The sequence below is a fragment of the Rattus norvegicus genome, chromosome 4 (assembly GCF_021556685.1).
Source record: "Rattus norvegicus strain SHRSP/BbbUtx chromosome 4, alternate assembly SHRSP_T2T, whole genome shotgun sequence".
NCBI lineage: Eukaryota > Metazoa > Chordata > Mammalia > Rodentia > Muridae > Rattus > Rattus norvegicus.
The window spans coordinates 58,820,673-58,841,962 of NC_141537.1; the positions used below are offsets into that span (position 1 = coordinate 58,820,673).

Below are 21,290 nucleotides of genomic sequence, written 5' to 3' on the forward strand. Positions count from 1 at the left end.
TTATCATTAAGGCCAGTTGGTGCATCTTAAATGTTAGTAGAATTAGCATTCTAAGTGCTGTGACTCTTTCTGTGTGTACCAGTGTGTGCTGGGTAGGGGAAGCACTGATCTGTACACATTGTAGAAGCCAGGGCTTGACATGAGTATCTACCTCTACCAGTGTCCACCATACCTTTTTTGAGACAGGATCTGTTACTGGACCTGAAGTTTACCACCTTGGCTAGACTGACTCACTAGGGGAACCCCTAGGATCTACCATCCTCAGTGCTGGGGTTACAGGTACAAGGTGTCATTCCTGGCCTTTTATGGGGATATTGGGACTCTGAACTTAAGTCCTCGTGTTTACTCAGGCAAGCACTTCCTCAACCCCAGCAATACTATTCTTTTCTTGAAATATTTATTTCATTTTATTTATATGTATCTGTGTGTTTAACTGCAGAGTCCAGAAGCTAAAATTATGGGTGGTTATAAGCCAGGTAACGTGGGTGCTGGAAACTGATTTCACTCTTGTAGAAAAGCATCAACTCACTTAAAGACTGAGCCATCTCTCTGTTGGTTCTTATTCATAAAGAGATAAAGTGTGGGTATTTGTAGCAGCTGGGGAATTTTAACCAATCTCTTCTCTCTTCTAATGCTTGAGGAAAAGAAGCATTTTAGATCGAGATGGGAGGAAAATAAATAGGACTTGGGGGGTAGTATGCTTGCTGGTATGCATGGTAAAGCCCTGGGTTTTATCCCAAGCACCATTCCTCCCTACCAACCAGTCAACCAACAAATAATAAACAACTAATAGAATGAAACCCCACAATGAATATTTATCTGTACCCAGGCCAGTGTCTTCAGTGTGACGATAAAGGAAAGGAAGGATGGTGAGCATGAGTGGGTTGTCTCTGCAAGGCACATCTGGAATGTAGACAGTGGCAGTTCATGTCTGGCAGGGCTCTGTAATAAAAGTGTTATGGGGGCTATAGTTGTGCCTCAGTTACTAGAGTGCTTGCCTGACTTGCTCAGGACACTACAGTGCATAAATCCCCAGTACTGTATAAAAGACAGACAATCAGAAGGCAGAAGCAGGAAGATCTGAGGTTTAAAGTCAGAGACCAACCTAGGCTACCCAAGGCCCTGTCTCATAAAGAGGAAGGAAAGGAAGGAAGGAAGGAAGGAAGGACAGACGGACAGACAGATGGGCAGATAGACAATGGAGAGGTGATTATAGTTAACTAGAAACTTAAATACAATAAATTCAATTTATTTAAACCTTCAAGAGCTCCTAAACACGCAAGATGATATTCAGTTGGGGCTTCAAGGATGAATATACTGGGTGTGTATTCTATGCCTCAGAATAAGAGAAGCTATGTAACCCTTTGCTGTTGAGTTTCCATTCAGGAAATCTTGGGGTTGGTCATCAGTGCTTCTGTCCACTGAGGAAGCACTCATCTCTCTCATCTCATCTCATTTCTCCCTGCTTTCCTTCTGCAGATGAACTGCACCAACTTCGGGAGCGCTACCACTTTCTGAACGAGGAATACCAGGCCTTGCGGGAAAGCAACAGCAGCCTCACAGGGCAGCTCGCTGAGTTGGAGAGCGATAGGTATAGCCAGGACACAGGCGCACTGCAGTCTCTCAGGCTTCCCTAGAAGACAGGCTAAGATCATGAACATTTCTCTGTTCCTGGAAAGCAGTCTTTTCTATGTATTTCCAAGGCTATGGAGACCAGGAGGAGCAGGCTCAGAATGCCACCAAACTGTGTCAGAACTAGAGTGAAGTGAGCTGTAAAATGCAGTTTTCCTCTATTCTTGGCATTCGTGCCTAGCTAGCTCTTCTTTATATTAGATCAGCTAAGATCCCTTTGTCATCCACACGTAGGTGATTCAATGTAGTGGCATAGAGCAGTGGTCCTAACGCTGTGACCCTTTAATGCAGTTCCTCATGTTGTTGTGATCTATAAAATTATTTCAGTGCTATTTCATAGCTGTAATTTTCCTACTGTTATGGATCACAATGTATATATCTGGTAGGCAGGATATCTGATGTGGTCCTCAAAGGGGTCATGGCCTGCAGGTTGAGAACCACTGGCATAGAGCCTCTAGGTTAGATGTGTCTTGACATCAGAACCAGCCTTGAAACCAGTGAGGTCAGTCATTGTAAGATGTTCCAAGATTAAAATGCCCACGCAGCGAAGTGCTGGAGGTTTTGTGTAATCTTCTAGACGTGTTAATCTGAGAGGGGAAGCACAATAGAAGGCTCATTAGTAATTTTGACCTAACTGGGAGTACTGGGCCTGAGCACGCTTGACTGGTGGTATCAGGCCGAGCACTTCCCAACATAGCCCTGGGTTCTGGATTGCAGGACACGAAGAGCAACAGAACGATGGTTAGAATCTCACATGCTAAAGAATATGATGTCCTCAGAGTCTCAGACTTCAGAACTGGATTTCCCAGAGCCTGACCCTGTGATGCAGCTTCTGCGCCAGCAGCTGCTGGGAGCTGAGGAACAGATGCACGACATGCAGGACAAGGTGGGTGACAGAGGGTGGAGGGGCAGCCTGCTGCCACCTCGCTTACCCTTCTCTGGCCTGTAGTAGGGTAGAGCTCACAGAGGAGCCTGCACTGTAGGAGGACATGATATCCTGGGGTCTTGCCTGATGGATGGAAGTATAGTCACCTGTCGGGACGACATTTCAATCAGAAACTAGATGAGATATTGGTAGTGGTTCTGTACAAGTACACGAATGCTGAAAGCTCTCATCCCTTCTGATGTTACAGTGCACATGTTGTTGAGCATGTGTGTGGTGGTACTAGTGCACATAGCCTACTGTGTGTGAGGGTGTGACACACTGTGTGACATCACAGTGACTCGAAGAAAGTGCTAATGTTTGTTTCTACCACATTGTGTTTTACTGTTTCTTTAAAAGCCTTTATCCTTTAAAACAAAAACAAAGTAAAAGTGTTCATTATAAAACATGATACCACATGGGCAGTGGTGGCTCACACCTTTAATCCTAGCACTTAAGAGGCAGAGGCAGGCAGATCTCTGAGTTTGAGGCCAGCCTGAAGAAGTTCCAAGATGTCCAGGACTACACAGAGAAATTCTGTCTCAGAAAACACCGACAAGAACAAAAAGACCAGGATGCCATGTTATGCTGACAGCATCTTCAAATGTCTCGTATCTGTTGCCTCTATTAATGGCATCTTTTCCATTTGTGCTTAGTTCACTGTCAGGGTATACATTAGCATCCCGGGAGCAGTAAAGCACAGTCACAGACACACGTGCCGTGCTTATCTAAGTTTGTGTAAGTGTACTCTATAATGGTTACACGATAGTTCAGTAGTGTGGTGACAGATTTCTCAGCATGAGTCTACATTATCATGTGGTACCTGACTATATTCTGATCAAAGGAATGACATATTTTCTCATTTCGGCGCGCGCATGCGCACGCGAATATGTGAGCTCTACTATAAATCAGCCCCATTCCATTTTCCACACAGTGTAAGAACTTGTGCTGTGAATTGGAAGAGCTGCAGCATCACCGCAGAACCAGTGAGGAGGAGCAGAAGCGGCTGCAGAGGGAGCTCAAGTGTGCCCAGAACGAGGTGCTCCGGTTTCAGACCTGCCACACCACCCAGGTAAACACTGCCAGGGGAAGGGCAGCAGGGCTCAGAGTCACAGCCTCCAGGGAGGCTGGACCTCAGGAGTGAGGCTGAACTCTGCAACTCGTACCCTATGACCAGAACCCAACAGCACCACCCAAAGCCCCTGCATATAGAAGCCGCATAGGATGGCATGTGGAAAGGTGTCATTGTTGAGTGTTTTCATCACTGAAGAAACTCAGACATAGATCCAGAGAGCTTCTTCTCAAGGTCTCTGCCTCAGAAAACTATCTATCACAGAGGCCTGGATAGGGCCCTGCTACTTCTTGAGAGTAACTGCTCTACTCACCCTCTCCACTACAGAATGAGGAACTGAAGAGCAGGCTCTGTGCCCTGCAGCAAAAGTATGATACTAGCCAGGATGAACACAGTGAGCTTCTGAAGGTGCAGATGCAGCTTCAGTCTGAGCTCCAGCAGCTCAAACTCGTCAGATGTACACCTGTAGAGAGCCAGAGTGAGAAGGTAACAGTGCCAAAGGTAAAGGGACAGTGGAGGGGCCAGCAGTGCTGACTGAGGTCTTGGGGAATACAAATAATGGTAACTCCAGAGCTGGGGATATGGCTTTTGGTAGACTGCCTGCATAGCATGTGTGAGGTCCTAGGCTCAACTCCCAGCACTGAAACAAATCAAAAGGGGGCAACTGGTTTTTGAACCTAGTGTGATAGAGCATATCTGTTATGACAGATAGAACTGAGAAGATAGAAGCAGAGGTATCAGGAGTTCAAGGCCAGGGCCAGCTACATAGACTGGATTTCATGGGATTAGATTGCATTTGTTTATAAACAAACCAAAAAGATGACTGTCTTCTTCCAGTTCTGCATAGGTGGGAGGCACAAGTGGCAAGTAAAAGGAGGAGGTAGATTCTCAGGTGGTCAGTGGCTGAGTCAGGAGAAGAGCAAGGTCATAAAACCCAGCACCACTACCCAAAGTCCCCTGCATGCAGGAGTTAATGTGCCGGCTCCAGAAGCTGCAGGCCCAGCACCAGTGCAGTGTGAATGAGAAGGAACAGCTTCTAGAAGTCCAGCATCACCTGCACGACAAGCTGCGGTGCCATGAGTCAGAGATGCATCGTCTCCGAGAGATGGTGGACTGCTTGCGAGAGAGAAATGAGAAGGTAAAAGGAAGGCCAGGCCAGGAGCACATAGCCAGGCAGGATCTTCTGTGAGGGTAAGCAGAGTGGGATTGTCGGAGTTCTGTGGAGGAGCTGCTGTGAGGTGGACCCAGGACATGCAGAGAGAGCTGCTATAGAGATATCCTCAGTTTCCTTTTATTTTAAACCAGAAAATCAGTCTACAGAAAGGAATCCTGTTGCTTCCTTCAGGAGGAAGCCTCACAGGTCAGGGCGTCAAACCTGTTAAGGATAGGTCTGTGTGGTTCTCCCTGGCTGGGATGAAGTCTGGGTTGGAAAGTAGGCTGGGAAGGTCCAGAGTGAGGCAGTAGTCGTACATCCCATGGGTGATGGCTCTGCCTTCCCTACACAGAATTCAGGGATACACCTCCAGCTACAGGAGATGAAGGGATTGTATCAGTGCAGCAGGGATGAGCTGGAACGGCAGAAGCACATGTATGACCAGCTGGAGCAGGACTTCATGCTCTGCCAGCAGGAGCTGACAGAGCTCAAGTCCAGCCATTCCTTTTGTGAAGACAGTGGAAACCGCCCCAACAAGGTAATTGTACTTGAGAGTGCTAAGTGCTTTTGGCACCAGCTTGGGAGAGAGGAGAAACAAAAACAAGGGATGAGGTCACCCAGCTAAATGCAGAAGACAAAGACAGACCCATGTCTACTGGCCTTAAAACAGTTCATCTTGAGCTTGACTTGAATAAGAACCATAGCTTAGTTGATCGATACATTGGATCTCAGTCAGTATAAACATCTGTTTTTCATATGACCCCATGTATATATGTATTTCTACCTTGGCATTGAAACTGTATCAAAGTCTCATCATTTGAAGAGAGGCACAGACACATGTTTAAACTAAAGAGAATAGAGCCAGATTTCTGAAACAGGTTGCAAGTGATTTTAAGGTTGTAGTCTGTACCCAGAATGCTGATTTGAGTATTAAAAGAACCAGTGGTCTTTTAGGATATAGTAAGACTTGAAGTAAATTATCAAATCTTGAATTTTGCTTCAAATTAAACAAAATGTTATTTTTGGGGGGGTTGGGGGGTGGATAGGAGTGTTGAGACAGAGTCTCAGTGTTTAGACTAGGTTACTCTTGAACTTGTGGCAATCCTCCTGCTTCCGCCTTTATTGCTCAGATTACAGGCATGTACCACCATACCCAGCATGGTACAGAACAATATTTTTGTCCCACTTTCTTTAAGAAAATAGTTCCAGCAGTGATACATAAGGGCTTGTTCACTTTTCCTGTGGTGTATTAGATTGGTGTCAGCCAGTGCCATTTCCCCTGTTGAGCACTGTCAGCCTTGGATCATGATAGAACTGGAGAGGAGTGGAGCCCTTTGGAGAAGAGGCTTAAGAGTCTTGGGAGATGGTGAGGTCACATTCTGCAAAGGTGCTCTGGCTCCCACCTCTCCCAGTAGAAAGAAGACTGTGTCCCTGGGAAAGGCCGTTGTGACATAGAAGATTGAGAAGGGTACAGTCTGGTTGCCGTTCCATCGCAGGGCTTGCATTTCGCTGGCTTTCTTCTCTCCCACTCAGTTGAGAGATCCACTGGATCCCTGATTTGCTTCAAGACCTTGTACAGTGCTGTAGCCTACAACAAGTGAAAGACATGCTGGTGTACCAACCGCTGAGATTTTACCTGACTTTAAAATTCCTGGTTCTGAGAATCAGAGGCTGATGTAGCTTTAACCCAAATTCAGCAATGGCTCCTATTTTACTAAAGGTTTTACAATATAATGAAGACTGGGGATGTAGCTTAGAGGTAGAGCACTGGTTTAGCATGCATTAGGTCCTAGGTTCAATTTCCAGTATGAGCGATAAAAGTAAAGAAAACAAAAATAAGAAAAATTACGTCCAAACCAAGTCCTTATTGATGAAGTAAATGGATTAAGTCTAAAAAGAGTTGGCAATGCAGGGAGATGGAGACAGTGTGCCACAGGAAAGGGCCTGAGAGCAGGGAAGGAAGGGCATTGAAGTCACTGCTTCTCAAGCCACCTTCTGGGAGAATGGCAGATGAGCTTAGAACATAGACATCGAGAGTACAGGTGGAGCGCTCAAAACTACCTGATGGGGTCTGCACAGGGTGATCAATTCAGGGTGACTGAATGAGAAGGGGGGGCCTAAAAAGTCACAGGAGGCAGGGAGCACATGGTATTGTCAGCCTCCTAAATATACCTTTCATTGTAACCAAACCCCACACTCCTCCTGACCCATAGTGTGATGCACTGCTGGCCAGACTGACAGAACTGCAGGAGAAGTTCAAGGCCAGCCAGCTGGAGATTGGGCACCTGCAGATGGAGCAGTGTGAGCTCCTGGAGGATCAGAGGAGGCTGCAGGAGGAGCAGGGCCAGCTGCAGGAGGAGCTACATAGGCTCACATTCCCACAGCCCAAATGCGGTCTCTTGCAGAAGGTACTCATTGCCAGGGTGAGACCACTGATGGGGGGAGAAGCTTCCAGGTATAGCTGTCCATGGGGAAAATGAAAGGGAGAGAAGTGAGCATTTTCCTTTCTTGCCCAAGCACCTTTTCTTTTCTTACCGTTCTCCCCACAGAGCTGATTTGGGTTTTTCTTCATAAAGGCTTTAAACTTTAAAATACATTTTATATTCTGAAATCCGTGCAGCATTATATATTTAGATATTTGGTCCATCTGGAGGAAGTGCACCTGAAATCACTTTGTGCGCTGCAAATATCCATGTACTGGAACCTTTTTTTTTTTTCAATTATCAAAGTTCCATGGAAAGAGCCCTTCCCCAGGAGGGCCATGTAGAGTGGAGATGAGAGCAGACCCCAGCAGGGATGGGATACACAGGGGGCACTCTCCCTTAATCATCACTTCTTCCTCTTCCCTACTCAGAGTCAGGAGCTGCTTGCAAAGTTGCAAGACCTGTGTGAAATGCAGCTGCTCTACCAAAACATGCAGGACCAACAGAGGAAACTGATACAGAACCAGGAGTGTGTACTAAGGGAGCAGTTAGAGGCACACAAACATCTTCGAGGTTTCAAAGAGTCTAATTTCCAGGAAGTGTTGGCGAACCCTCAGGATGCTCAAGGGCCTAAGTCCTCCAGTTGTGAGAATAAGGTAACCACAGCAGAAGACGGGGCGTGGTCCCTGTGAGTGCAGCTGTGTGGCAGGGAAAGGGGCCCTGTGGAAGCATTGGTCAGGAAGGCCTGTTAGGATAGGAAACGGAATGAACTGAAGCCAGGGTCTCCATAGGCTCAGTACTTAGACACCTTGAGCAGCTCACCCAAAGACACACACTCTGGTTTGATGTTTAAATACAGAATGACTTTTTTTTTTTTAAGAGCTGAAGTGAAGGTAGCATCTAGAACAGAGTTCAGGTAGTCCAGAAGTCTGTCTGACTACTGGATTCTATCCCTACGACATGGCATTTTCAATATGTGGAATCAGCTCAGTGTTTGTTTTGATTCCTTTGGGCCAGCCCTAAATGTGTCATCTTTCTGTATGGGCTAGAAAGTCTACTTCTCCATTTTCAGAGCTTATCACCTTTTGAGTCTCCATGAGCAAATCTAGCCCCAGTCATCTTCAAGGAAAACAGTTACGGCAGACAGGTTTATGGTACTGACTATATATACTATTGTATTGAATGTTGGTGATGCTAGCAAAGCCAGGTTACAGGCACTAAATAGAAAAATCATTGTTTCTCAAACACTCTCAGGTGGTCATGCCTGTGAGATAAGATGGGCAGGAATTTCTATACAAATCTGTTCAGAGTTGGGCAATAAATTTGGTCTCAGTGAAAGCGAGAGCAGGTAGACAGTTTCAGTTCAGGCTGAACCTACCAGTTTTAATATTACTACAAACAAGGAGAATCAGGAAATGGAATCCAAACTGGGACTTCTTGATCATTCCAGGGGTGTCAGATATCCAGGCTGAGAGCCTGGGTAATATAGAGACTGGGGAATCATGTATAAACTATTCCTTGATTGCTTATATCTAATGCTGACTATGTATTTGAGGTATGGAAAGAATACTTCCAGGCAGAAGGTGCAGGGCTAGTGAGGAGCAAGAAAAGAATTGCATAGTTACATATTTGCAGCTGGGCTGATCTTACCACGAGGGGTGGAGAGGACTGAGCCAAAAGGCCAGGGTGAGTGCACTCGACTTAAGATCACCAGTGTGGTAGGGAGCCAGAGTGTTCAAGAGACCCACCTATACAGATTCAAGGAGGAAGTTATGCCAGAGTACAGAAACCAGCCAAACAGGAGCCCTAAAATCACTTAGTATCTGCCCTGGGGAGATTTTTTCAAAGGAGCGGAAAGCTGACATACAGCAGTCTTCTGTAGGCAAAATCAGAGACAAAGGCCGTGTGAGATGGAGGGGTGTGTACCCCTCTCTCAGGTAAGCTCTCACAGCTGCCCTAGGAGAGGGGCAGCTAAAGGACTGAAATAACTCAGAGTAATGGTGCTGTCTTCCTGCTCCCCCTGCCTCCCCCCTAGTTCAAGGTGTTCATGGAGCAGCTGCAGGCTCTGCAGGTGCTGTATGATACCAGTCAGAGGCAACAGGAGGTACTGCAGCAGGAGCATGGGCGGCTCATGGAGGAGCGGAAGAGGCTGCAGGCTGAGCTACAGCTCTGCATGGAAGAAATGCAGCTACTCCAGACTCAGTCCCCCACCATGAAAGGCAACTTTGACTACTGCAAGAAGAATACAGGCAGCACGGCTCTCAGCACTGAGAGCTTCCACAGGAGTTATGACAGTACCATTGATGAATGTGAAGGCTATCAGAAGAGTTACGTGAGCTCCCAACCCAGCAAGGAGACCTTCCTCAAGAGCTATGACAGTAACATGAGTTGCAGCGAGGCCTTTCAGAAGAGCTACTGCTCCAGCAACACAACTGTTGCCTATAAGAAGAGTTATATCAGTGGTAGTAGTTGTGAAACCCTTCACAAGAGTTATGCCAGCAGCAGTACTGATGAGGAACCAGCTGATCCTGAAGACTTGGAGGTAACCATTGCCAGGTGATTGGTCAGGCAGGAAAGATGGGTTCCTTATTGAAAGAAGCAGTAGCAGGGGAAGGGCATATGAATGAGATAGGAGTAGGGTCAGAGCTGGCCTGGAAGACTTCCTGAAGTGTGTAAGACTTCTGCTAGTGATTGTCCTGCTTCCTCTTACTCCTGACAGAGGTGGCCAGACTTGGACAAAGACCCCGGGGTTCGGGACTTTGAACATAGTCAGGATATTCTTTATGGGAGGAAAAAAGTCCCCCCACCCCCAGGCAGCTCCAGGAAAGGGTGTAGCAAAGTGTAGGACAGAAAGCAAGTGCTTTTTGGGGTGCTGTCATCGATCCCCCACTCTCTGCAGCACTTTGAGGAAACAGTGGCCAAGGTGCTGACCAAGTTGCAGGCAGTGAAGGCCCTGTACCAAGTGAGCCAGGAAGAGCACTGCCAGCTGCAGGAGCGGATGAGCAAGCTGCTGGCCAAGCAGAAAGAGCTGAAGGAGGAGCTGGAGTACTGTGAGAAGGAGTTGAAGGAGTGCATGGAGAACTTTGAAAAGCCGGCAACTCCCCAGAATGACAAATGTGAGGTAACAGTTGCCATTGGCAGAGATCCTCCTGGAAGCCCCTAGAGCCATTTTAGAGAATGAGGCATGGGGGTGAGGGGGAAGGGAAACTAAATTCCAGGAGGCCAGGCAGTCTGCTGCATCTGATGGCATTGCTCAGGTGAAGGACCTCTCCAGTGCTCACTGCTCTGTGACATACTGGTAATTCTAGCCTACCTTCATGGCTTTGTCTCCCCTTTGCTGCTTCTATCCTGTCTTTTTCTTTGATTAGTTTGAGTACATTGTCCACACATACACACACACACACACACACACACACACACACACACACAGAGCTAGACTATATGTACATTGAGGACAGGGCTCTGACCAGCCATGGTTCCCTGTCCAGTGGGAGAATCACTGTATGTGTGTTTGAGAGAGATAGAATAGATGCAGAGAGTGGTGGCCACATGAACCTATACTGATTAGTACTTACTGAATGGACCATATGCAGCCATTATGGGGGCAGGGTTTTAACTTGGAAGGAAGGAGTTGCAGGTGCCACATAGACTGCTAGGTATTCTCAGCAGTTTCCTAATTAACTAACGAAGGACTGGGTGGAAGGAAGGAGGAGTTCCTGGAGAGAATTAGATAATTCACAAATGCCTGAGGCTCAGAAGTGGTGGCAGTTTTGTAGTTATTCCCTAGACAGGTCATGGTCAAAAAACATAATACTATTTTAAATTTAATGATAATTTTTGTTGTTCTAAATATAGATCTTCAGGTATTTCAACTTAGGGGGAAAGCTATCTGTGAAGCCTCTTAGGTTTCATTGCCAATGTGAACTTCTTACTGTCCAGGGAGATCTGTGAGACAGTGATTCCCTAAGAAAGACCTGGGCTGACTGGGGGGGGGACTGCTGTGGATAACCGGAATCCCACTACCAACAGATCAAAGAGCTGCAAACCAAGCTGCGAGAGCTGCAGCTGCAATACCAGGCTAGCATGGATGAGCAGGGGCGGCTTCTGGCGGTGCAGGAGCAGCTGGAAGGACAGCTGCAGTGCTGCCAGGAAGAACTCCGCCAGCTCAAAGAAAACAGGTCCTCCTTTAGCTCAGAAGCCAGGGGCAAGCATGTCCTTAAGAATATGAACAAGAATGCCAATGGAGTTAGAGATCAGGTGGGCAAGGCTTGCTCAGAGGACTTGGAGAACGATTTTGAGGATGAAAAGGTGAGTTTCTCAAAAGTTTGCAGCCTTAGAAGCCAGAGAGGCAGGTGGGTGGAGGAGGCCCTGGAAAGAAGCATCACGTCCACTAACAATTCCTTCCAAGTAAGGCACTGTGAAGAGGTACACTTTTGGTACAAGAGTTCCAACTTTATAAGAGCTTGGCCACTTTCCTGGGTGCTAGGGGGGGAATGCCCAACAATTGCTTTCACTAGCCTGAGTTCATCTCTGGGGCCCCTGTTGTTCCTGGGTTACATGATCGAAGACCATCATTATATGATCAAAGACTGACTAAGTGGAGAGAAAGGAGTTTATTTATGCTAGAGGATTGGCTGTGGTAAGAATTACCAGGAAGGGTAGGAAGCAACAGTTGAGGAACAAAGCCCAAGAATCTTGAATTATGGTGATCTGCCTAATGGTCAAACCTGATTGCTAGTTTAACAGACTCAATGTAACTGCCGTCTTTGTTATTCTTAGGAAGATTAGTTTGTAGTTCAGAAAGACAGTCTTGCACATGGGTCTCTGATGTGGCACAAGTAGAGCTTTCTGGAGGTAGCACAGCCCTGTCTGGAGGGTAAGATTCATTTAGGTAACAGCAGCCCCTGCCTCCCTGCCTCCATCCTGCAGAATCTGGAGGTTATGCTATACTACAAGGCCAGCCAGAAGAAATTAGATGAGCTAACGAAAGAGGAGAAAGAGATGGACGAGTTGAGAAAGAAAGAAAAAGAAAAGCAAGCCAAGAAAGAACTGTGTAAACTAGCTACGAAGGCCGCAGACCCTGGTGCAGAGCCTGAGTCAACAGAGGGTGAAGATGAAAACTTTGAAGAGTACACAGAAGGGGAGGATGAGTCTTGTGAGACTGCTGAGGAAGGCAACCCCCTTAAGCTTTCTGAGAGCAAAAAGGTAACCACAGCTGAAGGCTGCACCAAGTGGGAATAAGCCTGGAGCTCGGGTGCTCTGGTGTTCAGGAGTGGCCCCACCAAGGGTGCACCAGTACAAGAGAGGCCAGTGAGCATCTGCTGGACAAGGGAGTGGGGAAGGGGTTGGAGAGGACAGTCTTTCTGAAGAAAATGGCAGGCTTAGATTAATTTGCTGTGGAGCCATTGCACAGTGACTACCTTTTCTCAGAACCAAGGTGCAGGTCATATGTCCTTTTACTTACACTGTAGCCTTCAGTCACCTCTGTATCAGCAGTGTCTTCTCATCCTTCTCCCCAACACCAAGGACCTTGATGGTGTAAAGCCCTTGTTCAGCACATTTCTGCCAGCCTCAGCAAATCAGTTCATCCTGTTTTGCCTTGATACCCTGTGAGAGTTAACCCTTCATGTTAGGGCACACTGAGTTTTTCATCTCACATCATAGGATGTAAAAGTTACACCTTGGGAGTGAACAGGGGTGATGTTCAAAGTGGCAGTCAGTGCAGCAGGGACACTGGCCAGTCTACCACTGCTCTAACCCTTTAGTTCTTGGATCTATGAAAGATTGGAGAGGAAGTGTCTTGGGGTATATGCAGGTTACATAGGTAAGTTAGCTGTTTACAGAGGTAATTGCATCTTTTAACAAACTGATTCATTTTCATTGGTATGTAGCAGCTGAACTGCTCTGAGGTTAGTTGGCTACTAAGTCTCCAATTGACAGTACAGAAGATGTCTCTTGTGGTGGGCTATCCCACTCACTTTATAGACAGCTGGAATTTTGTAGTTCAGTCTGCACTTGCTGGTTCATGATCCAGAATTCAGTTCCTGTTAGCCATGAGATGGAGGGTTGTTACTTAAGATGTAAGCAGGAGTGATTATAGCCGTTCCCCAGGCCAGTGTTGCTGCTGAACTTTCCATATTCTACCACAGGCTGCTCCAGAAAGCATAGACGTCTTGACCTCGGGGACCGCTTTTCTAAATCTGAGCTTGACTTATGGACAGATGCATTGTTGATGTCTGCACATGTAGATGCCCTTTTGCCCCAGTGGGTCCTGAATCTTTTGCAGACCGCTCAACTGGCATTCATGTTACTGCATACAAATTCAGTTTTTCTCTATAAGTTGTTGTAGTCAAAGAAGTAACCTTCTTCAGGCTTAGCTTATTGTAGTACATTCCTCTCACAATGTATCAGAGTCCTAGGGGCTTGTAGAAGTCAGAGCTCTGCATACCTCTGTGGGTAAAGTGAGGCTTGGCATGTAACCTGGCTGAGGACTGGCTCTTCCTGAAGAGATCCAGGGAAGTATCTACTCAGTTCCTGTAAGGAAGTCCAGTGTACTCCCTGAAGCTTCACTTTCCCAGAGCATGACTCTAGAAAGATCTAGATGCAGGTAACTTCTGCTTGACAAGGTAGGAGCTGCACACGACTAGAGAGAAAACTGGTCTGGAGGCCTAATTTGGACCTATCTACTGCTTGACTCTGTTTTGCAACTGTTCCAGGCTGCCAATATGAGGGATTCCTCTGCTCTCCTCAAGGCTGTGGAGCAGAGAAGAAGTGCTACTTCTCCAGCTTGTGTGGTGTTTAACCTTGGATTCTTCTCTCTTTCCCTTTGTTCTCTCATCCTCATTATCTGTTGGGTTTGTGTGTATGTGTGTGTCTTTCCATACAATCACGCGTCTCCCGGTCTCTCCTGTGCTTCTCATTTGACGTGTTGCAGCCATCCCCTGCCCCTGATCCCCCCATATTCTCCTTGCCTCTCGTAGGCCTGGTGGTCATATCAGCTCTGCTCTGGTGCTGGTGGGCTGAGACATCGTCCTAACCAGGTACTGGTATTGCTTCCTCTCTTCCCTCTCCGCTGCTTCTCCCATTTACAATAGGTGATGCTCAGGTCTGAGTTTTAGCCCTGGCTTTTTCTTATTTTGCTGCAAAACCTACAAGCTTTCTTGAGCATGCCATGATTGATGTATGTAATGGACAGGTAGTTGGAATGCTTACCAGATGCGCAGGTCAAGTTTCTGTCTTTGACTGGGTAAAACATGGATAAGCATATCTCTGTTGCTACTGACAACGCTGCCCAGCTACCTCTGATGAGCTGATGTTTGCTTAAACTCCAGAGCCAACCCAGAAGGAATTACTCCCTGTGTTTAAGGGTGATAGAGGTCAAAAGAGCTGTGATCTTCTGATCCTCTCTGGAGCATTTGGATGAGCGCAGCCTAAATTGGTCCCTTCCACCTTAATGGGAGTAGAGCTGAATCCCTGTTGCTCACCTTACAAGTTCCCAAAAGTTTGGAACTTCTGGTTACCATAAAAATGTCAACAAAATCCTAGGGAATTATGTACAGTTGTGTGTATTCTTCCAGGGGACCAGATTCCATTGTAATTGGCTTCTGGAGAGGGTGTGATGTTGCTGAAAAGTTTCCAATGATTGGTGTTGGAAATATTCTCAGGAGGTCAAGAGTGATGTGTTCCGGGCACCTCTCCCTTGGCCCAGTTCATGTAATCTGGTCTGTTGACAGAATTGCCAGTTTAGGATGAGATTGTTTGGTGGTCTAAGGTAGGAACCCGAGGTTCTCCCTGCCTCCTGGAACCTATAAGTTGTGTTTTGACTTCCTTCTCAGACTCTTCCAGCCGCACTGCCTCTGTCTCCTATAAGGTGCAGTTGGCTTAATGCAAAGTTTTAGAGAGGCAGCTTTTGTTGATGGCACCCCCACCACTTTCCTTTTTAAAATGTCTTTACATTACATTTATTCGGGGAGCTGGCCTATGAAGGGTGAGAAGGCAACTTCCCAGAGTCTGCTGTTTTCCTTCTGCCTTGTCTGTCCCAGGACAGAACTCAGGCCATCAGCTTAGCAGCAAGGGACTCCACCTGCTGAGCTGTCTTGCCTCCCCTCCCAGCTTCCTCCTCTTTCTGTTCTGTCTTCTTACAACCTTCAACCTTTCTCTTTTCTTTCTTTTAGGCCTTCCCCACAAGTCTTTAGTTCCTTTCAGATGGGGAGCTCTCCCTATTCCAGCTCCTCCCTGAGAACTTCCAGAAGTCACTTGAGCTCCTGTGGAATGAGACACAATAGCCAGGCTTCACCATCCCCATCAGAGTGCAGGGAAGGCACTACAGTTGGGTTTTCTTGGGATCTTCATGTACCCTGAGCTCTGGCTGGATCCCCAGTGTGTGGCTTGTGCCCAGGTCTTGAGGCACTGTAGGTACAAGGCATTGACAAATGCTGAGAGCCTGACTGAGTCTGTCACCTCCTGTTAGCTTTGTCACAGGGAACAAAACATGACTAGACTTCAGCGTCTTCAATGGTAAATAAAGGATGACGAGGGCCTGCCTTTTTCTCGTAGAGTTTCTGTGAGAATTGGATGAGTTTGTTCCTCTGGATCTACATGGTAGAAACAGAGAGCCTGCTCCTCTAAGTTGTCCTCTGACCTCTATATGCACAGCCTCCTTCCAGTGACTAAATAAATAATGTAATGACATTTTTAAACATAAAAAATAGATTAATTTTTAAAATCCATGTGAGTACAAAAAAAAAAAAGAAAAGGAAAAAAGAAAAGAAAGGCTGCACTCCAGTGGCGTGTGCTGTGCTAGGCACTCTACATACCACATATATGTACAGACTTAATCCCTGCAGCAGTCCTCAGAGTAAGCACTTACTATGCCATCATACATGAAAAAGTAAACTGAAGACAACTGAACACAGCAGGAAACTCTGGGTATGACTATAAGGAAGTGATGTTAACAGTTATAATGGGGTGCTAGTGAGGAGGGCTAACACCAAGGGGAGGACTCCCCGTTCGCAAAGGAGAAGGGGAGGGTGGAATGGGGAAAGTTATGAGGAGTCAATATTAATATACACTTGCAATTCTGTCACTTCACTTAGGGAGGCAGAAAGAACGATGGGACGCTTGAGACCAGCCTGGGCTGGTCCCTGTCACAGGAAAAAATAAAACCAAATCTTGTTTTTAGCTCTTTTATTGCTCCCTCCCTTATTCCCTAAGCCCCTCCCCTGCTTTGCTTCGTGATGTTTTACTCAGGGTCGCATACTGACCTGGAGTTAAATATACATGAGGATGACCTTTCACTCCCTGTCCTCCTGCTGCCTCCTCTGGATTGCTGTGATTATATGTGCGTGTTAGCGCACTGAGGTTTAGGGATTCTAGGGATGAAGTCCAGGGCTTCACACATGCTAGGCAGGTATTCAACCAACCAAGCTACATCCCGGCGGCCCTTGTGTGTTGTGTCTTCTCATTCTGAGCACCTTTCATTGGTTGGCCCTGGGGAATGGGGAAGACAATATACAGCAGATTATACTATTACCCTGTTGTGTTTCTGGGACCTCCAACCTCAGTAGCTCTCTTGGTGACTAATATTAATTTATTAGTGTCTCGTTTCTAAGACTTTTGTGTATTGTGAACACTAAGTATCCTCTCCTCATTCTGTACTAACACTGATTGCTTGGAGTTCAGTGACAAAGTTTTCCATTTTTCTCTCTTAGCAGTAATTCACTGCCATAGCGGATGAGTTTTTGTGGAGTCTTGTTTGATTAATTGTTGACCCTGACCCTATGTTTTATGTTTTCACAATGCTCTTTTTTCCTGCTAACGTCATTCACATCTTCAGGTGAACACCTTTGAGTTCAGCCAATCTCACAGAAGGACCCAGCCTCTAGGGCTGTCTTGTCAATCTCACAGAAGGACCCAGCCTCTAGGGCTGTCTTGTCAATCTCACAGAAGGACCCAGCCTCTAGGGGCTGTCTTGTCAATCTCACAGAAGGACCCAGCTTCTAGGGCTGTCTTGTCAATCTCACAGAAGGACCCAGCCTCTAGGGCTGTCTTGTCAATCTCACAGAAGGACCCAGCCTCTAGGGCTGTCTTGTCAAGTTCTCTTTACTCAGTGGTTTGGCTCTTAAGGAATGATCAGAACAGACAACATTGATATCCTCCTACTCTTTCTGCTTGTTGTCTGCAAGGACTTCAAGGAAATCTTGTCAGATACCTTGCGTAGTCTGTCAGGTTCGTGACACATCCAGATGCTTGTGATTTCCTGGAGCCCAGAAGCTCTTTGGGACACCCAAATAGCCCGGCATTGTCTATGTGCCCATGGACGTGGGCTGCCTGTGGAGCCTTTAACTGTGGCTACACCTACACCAACAGCAAATGGCTGTCCCTTCCCTGCATCCTTCAGCCATCGGTGGCTGCTCAGCCACTAGCAGCTGACATCTGGGCTTTTCTTTTTTAGGTTTTGGGACAGGAGCCAATGTAGCCCAGACAGGCTCCAAACTGGCCATGCAGCAAAGTTCTGGGATTACATGTGTGCTACCAGAGCTAGAGTAAATGCCTTTTCTAGATATCCGTTTGTCATGAGAGGGCCTGGCGTGTAGACCAGGCAGCAGCACTCATGTGTGCTCCTGCTTCCTAATTTCTATTGTGGATTGTTTTACGTCCACTTCTAACATTAATTTTTTCATTTTATATATTTTTTGTTCTTAGCAACTTTTCCTATAAAATTGGGAGATTATATGCTCTTTGTAATTAGCTTAAATTTTTCTTTGAGAACAGTTATTCTTTAATCGAATACGTTAGCTTTAATGAACTCCACTCCATTTTTTTCCTCAAGACATCTTCCCCTTACGCTGTAACTTTTGATTCAAAATCCAGATTCTTTAAGCAACACAGTAAAGCGAATAGTAAAGATAGGAACTATTTCTCTCATTTTTGTGTTCAAGAATTCTTGTTTCCTGAATGTTTTCTTATGGCGTGTTTTCCTACCCATGAGGCATCAGGGTTTCCCAGCAGCCAGAGCATTTAGAAGCCTGATGGCACTCAGTGCATGCGGCAGGCTGTCAGGCCATGGCCCCGTGACTGAAGGTGGAGAGCTGGGGTGAGGAGTGCATTCATTGGCTCATGACACTGCTGTTCAGGACCAACAGCAGGTTCCCCTGGATTTCCTCAAAGTGACATCACCTGGCACACAATCTCTGGCCACCAGTGATCTCTACTTCATTCTGCAATGCATTTTGTTGCCTCCTCTCATGCCCACACTCCTTAACTTAGCTCTCACTTCTCCATAAAGTCAGTGAGCTACACCTACCCTCTCTAAAGGCCCAGGTTACCCCACCTCTTCTCACACACCTACATGAAGAGTCCCTGAAGGTGGGCCTGGAATCTTGCTTATGCAAATAGGAACCAATATTCTCATCCCATGGAGACAAATCAAGCACAAATACAGGGATAACCTAAGTAATCATACAGTATCCTGCCACAAAACTAGTGTGCTGGAATGAAACCACAGAGTCTCCATGATCTCCCTGGAGGTGAGAGAGGCTAAGCCATAAGAATGTTCCTGAGGGGGTTGGGGATTTAGCTCAGTGGTAGAGCGCTTGCCTAGCAAGCGCAAGGCCCTGGGTTCGGTCCCCAGCTCCGAAAAAAAGAAAAGAAAAAAAAAAAAAAAAAGAATGTTCCTGAGGCATGCCCTCTAGTAGGCCGTGTTTTCTGGCTTAAGGACGGGTTCAGGAAGAAGGCGTGGAACTCACTGTTGTTTTTTGGTCCCCACAGAACATGTTTGGGATGTGGAAGCCTATGGTATTCTTGGCTATTGCAGCAGTAGCTCTGTATGTGTTACCCAATATGCGACCGCAGGAACCAGAATTCTACATGAATTGATGGCAGACCTGGACCAGCCCAGAGGGCAGATCCCCAGAGGCTACCACCCTCACCTTTGGGCAGAGTACACTGTGCCAGAACCCCCCACCCCATCAGTGTTTCTCCATCTCCTTTGCCTCAGTATTCAAGACTGAAAAGGCTTATGGGAGTTGCTGGCTCTCAATCTCCTGCCTTGTGTAAGAACCTGGGTTCCTTGTAATTAAATGTCAGCCTGATTACATGAGACGTTGTGTGATTTTTTTCTTCAATAAATGTTTCACATAACATTGAACAGAGCAATTACCCTTCAACCAAGTATATCCCATAAGAGTCTGTTTTAAATATGATTTTTCAGAAATGAGGTTGGTTCCCTCTGCTGTCGGTTCTCTGTGAGTCTGCTGCCAGCTGAATCACAGAGATTGATCTGACCCTATTCAATCCTATCTCAAGAAACTCTTTTTTTTTTTTTTTTTTTTGGTTCTTTTTTTCGGAGCTGGGGACCGAACCCAGGGCCTTGCGCTTCCTAGGCAAGCGCTCTACCACTGAGCTAAATCCCCAACCCCTCAAGAAACTCTTATAAACACAAAGAAATACAGCAAACTGGGTACTCTGTGTATGGGGCTAGAGGCAATGGGCAAACAAAAGACCTTCCTGGCTTACCCTCTCAACTTAGGAGATTCATTTTTGGAGACATTTTAATTAGTCAAGAGCCTGGCAGCAAACAAGACAGTCAATACTTGGACTGAAGAACATTTCATGAAGCAATTGTGTGTGAAAGACAGGAGAAGGAAGGAGTGGTTTGAGTATTCTTGGCCCAGGGAGTGAGTGGCACTGTTGGGAGACATGGCCTTGTTCGAGTAGGTGTTGCCTTATTGGAGGAAGTGTGTCACTGTGGGGGTGGGCTTTGAGACCCTCCTCCTCGATTCTTGGGAGACTCTCTCTCCTGGCTGCAGTCAGATCAAGATGTAGAACTCTCTGCTCCTACAGCACCATGCATGCCTGGATGCTGCTGTGCTTCCTGTCTTGATGATAATGGACTGAACTTCTGAACCTGAATTTATCCCTAGTTAAATGTTGACTTTTATAAGAGTTGCCTTGGTCATGGTATCTCTTCACAGCAGTAAACCCTAAGACATCACCCTAGGATGGAGGAGGAAGAAGGGACTAAATACCTCAGGTCACAGTCCATTATTGAAGGATGACAGGACGTGAAGTCAAACCAGAACCAATGGAAGAATGCTGTTTGGTGACTTGCTCTCTGGCTCATGCTACTATCTTTCTTTCTTTTTTTTTTTTTTTTTTTTTTTTTTTTTTCTTTTTTCGGAGCTGGGGACCGAGCCCAGGGCCTTGCGCTTGCTAGGCAAGCGCTCTACCACTGAGCTAAATCCCCAACCCCGCTACTATCTTTCTTATGTACACCAGACCCAACTGCCTAGGCATGGTACCATCCACAGTGGGCTGAGCCCTCCCACATCCGTCAATCAAGACAATACCTCCTTACATGGGTCATAGGCAACTCTGATCCTATGGGGGCGATCCTCTGTTGAAACTTCATCAGGTGGTTTTAGGCCATGTCAAGTTGACAGCTGAAGCTAACTAGGATACGGAACAAGCCAGATGACCTAAGGTTAATTCTCTGAATCCACAGTGGAATGAGAATTCTTGAAAGCTGTTCTCTCGCCTCCACATGTGCACCATGATGTGTGTCCTTCACTCACTGACACACAATACTTTTTAAAAGCTGGAACCCTGGCATGTCTATGATGATATACCAGATCTACGATGATATGAGAAGTTTAGTACCCTTTCCTCCCATCAGCCTGTATCCCAATGGCATCTCATTGGCCAAACTACCAGTGAACCAGAGAGCAGATATGCCAATGTGATGTACGATCTTTCTCTCTCTCTTTCTCCTGGAGCCTAATGGACAGTAGAGTGAGAAAGTGTCTTTAAGGAGATAACAGCATGGTTAGGATCATTTATACAGCTTCCTAATTACTTTCACTCCAGTGAAGTTCTTCCTCTATGACTGGTTGTCCTCAAGAGTATTTTTCCACACATAAGACCCCTCAACTGTTTTCTTAAGCTACAGTGAACAGAATGGCCCTTGAAACCCCTCTCTCTGCTTCTGTTGTGTGACAGACTTTTCCTGGGAAGACTCAACACTCACACCTACTCACAACACATAGGCCAGATAGGGAACCCATGACAGAACGAATACCACCAATCAAA

The 21,290-nt window shown here is 46.4% G+C and overlaps 1 protein-coding gene across 11 annotated transcripts in view; it reads left to right on the forward strand.

Moving 5' to 3' along the window:
• The window catches only part of Ccdc136 (coiled-coil domain containing 136), a 29,719-nt gene extending 10,417 nt beyond the window's left edge, over positions 1–19,302 (forward strand). For 2 of the 11 annotated variants that reach the window (NM_001399577.1, XM_087658009.1), the window contains 13 exon segments: positions 1,480–1,591; positions 2,350–2,518; positions 3,489–3,626; positions 3,954–4,112; positions 4,594–4,764; positions 5,132–5,317; positions 6,993–7,187; positions 7,634–7,858; positions 9,238–9,744; positions 10,102–10,323; positions 11,232–11,510; positions 12,132–12,407; positions 18,972–19,302. In NM_001399577.1, the coding sequence (NP_001386506.1) occupies positions 1,480–1,591; positions 2,350–2,518; positions 3,489–3,626; positions 3,954–4,112; positions 4,594–4,764; positions 5,132–5,317; positions 6,993–7,187; positions 7,634–7,858; positions 9,238–9,744; positions 10,102–10,323; positions 11,232–11,510; positions 12,132–12,407; positions 18,972–19,079 (2,747 nt within the window). In that variant the 3' untranslated portion in view covers positions 19,080–19,302. 11 annotated transcript variants of the gene reach the window in all.
• Positions 19,303–21,290: the final 1,988 nt, after the last annotated feature.